Genomic DNA, 3758 nt, shown 5'->3' with positions numbered 1-3758 from the left:
TATAATGTAACACAAGCCAGTAAGACCCGAACAGGAGGAAAAACATTAACTCTCTCCACCTGACTGTAACCCTTTGTGACCAACCTTACCTCAAAACATTATACGAACTATTGGAGTCCTAAAGACGAAAAGGAGATGAGATTCTTTTCTAAATCAGGCACATGCCTGGCATCTGACACGACTCTACCTTCAACTAGATTATATGTGGAGAACAACGAATCATCACCCTTGTCCTTGGTCACATCAGTTACCTCCGTAATTATTCGGAACTGCCAGAAACTTTAATTTGTGATATGTTGAACTTTTCGATATCCAAAATTATTGTTGTGTCACCGAATGAGTCGATCTGCGAAAGTTGAACCTAGCTTTGATACCAATTTATTGGGAATCGACCCATATAAACAACAAACAAGTAAAAGTAGAGAAGAATGAACACACATATTTTACCCTTAAAGAGAAAAACCACAGGCGAAAGAGGTTTCGCCTTTTCACTAAATGAGAAAACAAACAAGAGTGTAATATGGAGAAAATAAACCTAAATGTACTAAACGTATATTACCCAAAACTCCAAATGCAAAGCTCAAAATCCCAAAGAGTAAACCGAAAAATAAAACCCTAAATCTCATAAGACACTAAAAAAAGGTATAAAATACTCTCCATAATTATCACGAAACTTTTACCAAAATTCATATGTGGCTACATCTTGTTGCCTCCAAAGAAAAGCTTTTTTTTTATTGGCATATCAAAACAAGGATACAAGACCCCTTTAAATAGGCTAAGATTAGAGTTCTAATCATATTAAAATATCCCTGAAGTAATCAAAATTTAACTAAGAAAAGAATATGACACACACCCCCACAAAAAAAATAAAGAAATTAAAGGGAAGGTTCATTAAGGAAAATGAAAGATACATTTTTTATACTGAATGGATCCATTCAAAATTGGTGAGTTGCCACATTTGTCTCCAAACTCACTTTCTTAGATTAATTTGGTAGACCTTTTACATATTGTCTTGTGGAAAAGAATATTTATCCTTGGTTTCTGTGAGACTATCAAGGTATACAATACTTTTGTTGATTTTAGTTTAAAATATGATAATAACTAATATATATTAATACAAGGTTTCATGTTTTTCCGCTAAATAAATAATATATATAAGACACTCATGATCATATTAAAAAGAAATCAAAATACGAAATAGACATTTGTTGATCCAACTCCACTATTTGCATCAAGATTGTCAACATTTCTCACAATTGCTCTTCACTTTCTTACTTTGCTTTCCTCCTTGATTCCATTCATAACCCATCGTCACAGAAATTAGACATATTCCCTCCTTCCTATCGGTCATGGCTGAATACTTAGCCTTTAACATAGCTGAAAAAGTCTCTAAACTAATCAAAATTGCCTATCAAGAAATCAGCCTAGCTTGGGATGTTCACCGGGACCTTGAAAAGCTTCACAAGACTTTAACTACTATTAAAGCTGTGCTTTTAGATGCTGAACTAAAACAGGTTCATGATAATCAGCTCCGGGTTTGGCTACAAGAGTTGAAGGATGCCTGTTACGATGCAGAAGATGTATTGGATGAGTTTGAAATTCTAGCATTGAAGAAGCAGCTTCTGAAACAAAGGACCATTGGAAAGAAGGTAAGCTATTTCTTTTCAATCTGAAAGCCACTTGCTTTTCGATGTAAGATGGCCCATAAGATTAAACAACTCAATCAGAGATTTCATGAGATTCCTGCATTGAAAAACAATTTTCATCTCGTTGAGAGACAATGATGGCCGAAGGCACGACCGACGCTCGGAGAGGGAGACCCACTCTTTTGTGCAGAAATCAGAAGCAATTGGCAGAGATGAAGAGAAACGAAGAATTGTAAAGATGTTGTCGCAGGATGATCCAGCTGATGAGGAAGAGATACCTGTCCTTCCCATAGTTGGAGTAGGAGGTATGCGGAAAACGACCCTTGCCGAACTGGTTTTCAATGATGAAGCTGTGGATGCTCACTTTGAGTTGAAACTGTGAGTGTGTGTTTCCGATGATTTTGATCTGAAACGATTAGTAGTAAAAGCCATTAAAGCTGGAAAGGGTAGTGATGGGGACCTTGGAAGCATGAATTTGGAGAAATTACAAAAGGCCTTGCTAGTCTGCTTGAATGCTAAAAAGTATTTGCTTGTTTTAGATGATGTGTGGAATGAGGATAGAAGAAAATGGGTGGAACTGAAACAGTTGTTTGCAGGAGGAGCTGTCGGAAGCAAAATTGTAGTCACCACTAGGAGTAGCCAAGTTGCAAAGATAACCGGTATAAGCACCCCACTCCATTTGGAAGCTCTTCCTTACGAAAAATCTTTATCCTTGTTTCTGAAATTTGCTTTCAAGAAAGGGGAAGAGAAACAACGTCCAAACCTTGTTGATATCGGGGAAGGAATTGTAAAGAAGTGCGAAGGGGTTCCTCTGGTGGTGAAGACATTGGGGAGTATGCTTTTCTCCAAAACTTCAGAGCAAGAGTGGAAACTTGTCAGAGATAGCGAGACCTGGGAGTTAATGGAGAAAGATAATGAAACAGTTTCTGTTCTTAAACTAAGTTATGATCAACTATCTCCTCCCTTGAAGCAATGCTTTGCTTATTGCTCACTGTTTCCAAAGGATGTTGTTTTTTAAGAGGTTCGGTTGATCGCATTTTGGATGGCTCATGGTCTTCTTGAATACTCCAATAAAAACAAAAGCCTGAAAAATATTGGTAGGCGGTATTTGAATGACCTGTTTTCACGATTTTTTTTTCAAGATTATGATGACATCTATTTTTGGTACATTTAAAATGCATGACCTTTTACATGATCTTGCATCATTCGTGGCAAAGAATGAGTGTTGTATAGTAAACTCGTTCGAGCAAAATGTTGTCCCAAGGATTCGGCATGTGTGCCTTGTTTACTCTGATGATTCTTCCCACAAAAATGCTTCCAAGTTCTTTAATAAAATAGGATATTTGTGTACACTTGAGTTTCCAATATGCAGCAAATCCTTTACTGAGACATGTTTGAAGAGGTTCCAACATTTGCGGATGCTTGATCTTTCCGAGTCTAATTTCGAGGTATTGCACAAATGGATTGGTAATTTGAAGCATTTAAGAAAACTCAACATTTCCAACTGTCCCAACATCAAGAAACTTCCCAACTCCATTTGTGAGTTGCAAAAACTGCAGACTTTGGATTTTGATGGTTGTGACCAAATTGAAGAGTTGCCTAAGGATATGAGGCACGTGGTCAATCTGAGATTTTTATCACTAACTACAAAGCAACGAGATCTGCGTGCTCATGGATTATGACACTTGAAATCTCTTCCGAGTTTTAGTTATTAGAAGGTGTGAAAATCTCGAATCTTTGTTTAAGGGAGTCAAAAACTCACATCCCTTCATACATCGATTTTTAGTGGATGCAACAACTTGGTATCACTGCTACATGGTTTGAAATATGTAGCTACATTACAGTGGCTAGTTATTGGGTCTTGTGAAAAGCTTGATTTGAGTGCGACACAGGGTGATACGAGTCACAAAAGTCCAAATTCTTGAAGGCGAGGCCCAATAAGCAAATTTCCAGCCCAATCAAGAAATCCATACATACTTAGTTGAAAATCAGGCCAAATTGTCAAAGTGGCCCAAGTTGTAAAGTTTTATTTTTATATTTATTTATTTACTTAGTTTAATTTTTTATGTAAATATTCAGTCCAAGAGTCCCAAACAAAGACCTTTGACCGAA

General features: G+C 36.9%; 1 protein-coding gene across 1 annotated transcript; it reads left to right on the top strand.

Moving 5' to 3' along the window:
- The first annotated feature begins 1349 nt into the window (after positions 1 to 1349).
- On the top strand, positions 1350 to 2664 carry LOC107950017 (disease resistance protein RGA2). The gene is made up of 3 exons (XM_016884765.1): positions 1350 to 1649; positions 1837 to 1951; positions 2066 to 2664. The coding sequence occupies exons 1-3, from the start codon at positions 1350 to 1352 to the stop codon at positions 2662 to 2664; spliced, it is 1014 nt and encodes a 337-aa protein (XP_016740254.1).
- The last annotated feature ends 1094 nt before the right edge of the window (positions 2665 to 3758 follow it).

The sequence above is a fragment of the Gossypium hirsutum genome, chromosome D03, assembly GCF_007990345.1.
Source record: "Gossypium hirsutum isolate 1008001.06 chromosome D03, Gossypium_hirsutum_v2.1, whole genome shotgun sequence".
NCBI lineage: Eukaryota > Viridiplantae > Streptophyta > Magnoliopsida > Malvales > Malvaceae > Gossypium > Gossypium hirsutum.
The sequence above is the reverse complement of the archived record's forward strand: the minus strand, read 5'-3'. Positions and strand labels throughout refer to the sequence as shown.

What these genes read in the sequence shown, in the direction of transcription:
- LOC107950017 (XM_016884765.1), top strand. Translation starts at nt 1,350, where the DNA reads ATGGCTGAATACTTAGCCTTTAACATAGCTGAAAAAGTCTCTAAACTA. An exon ending in AAAGGACCATTGGAAAGAAG is followed by an intron (nt 1,650 to 1,836) that starts GTAAGCTATTTC and finishes TCTTTTGTGCAG; the next exon opens with AAATCAGAAGCAATTGGCAG. An exon ending in TCCCATAGTTGGAGTAGGAG is followed by an intron (nt 1,952 to 2,065) that starts GTATGCGGAAAA and finishes TGAAACGATTAG; the next exon opens with TAGTAAAAGCCATTAAAGCT.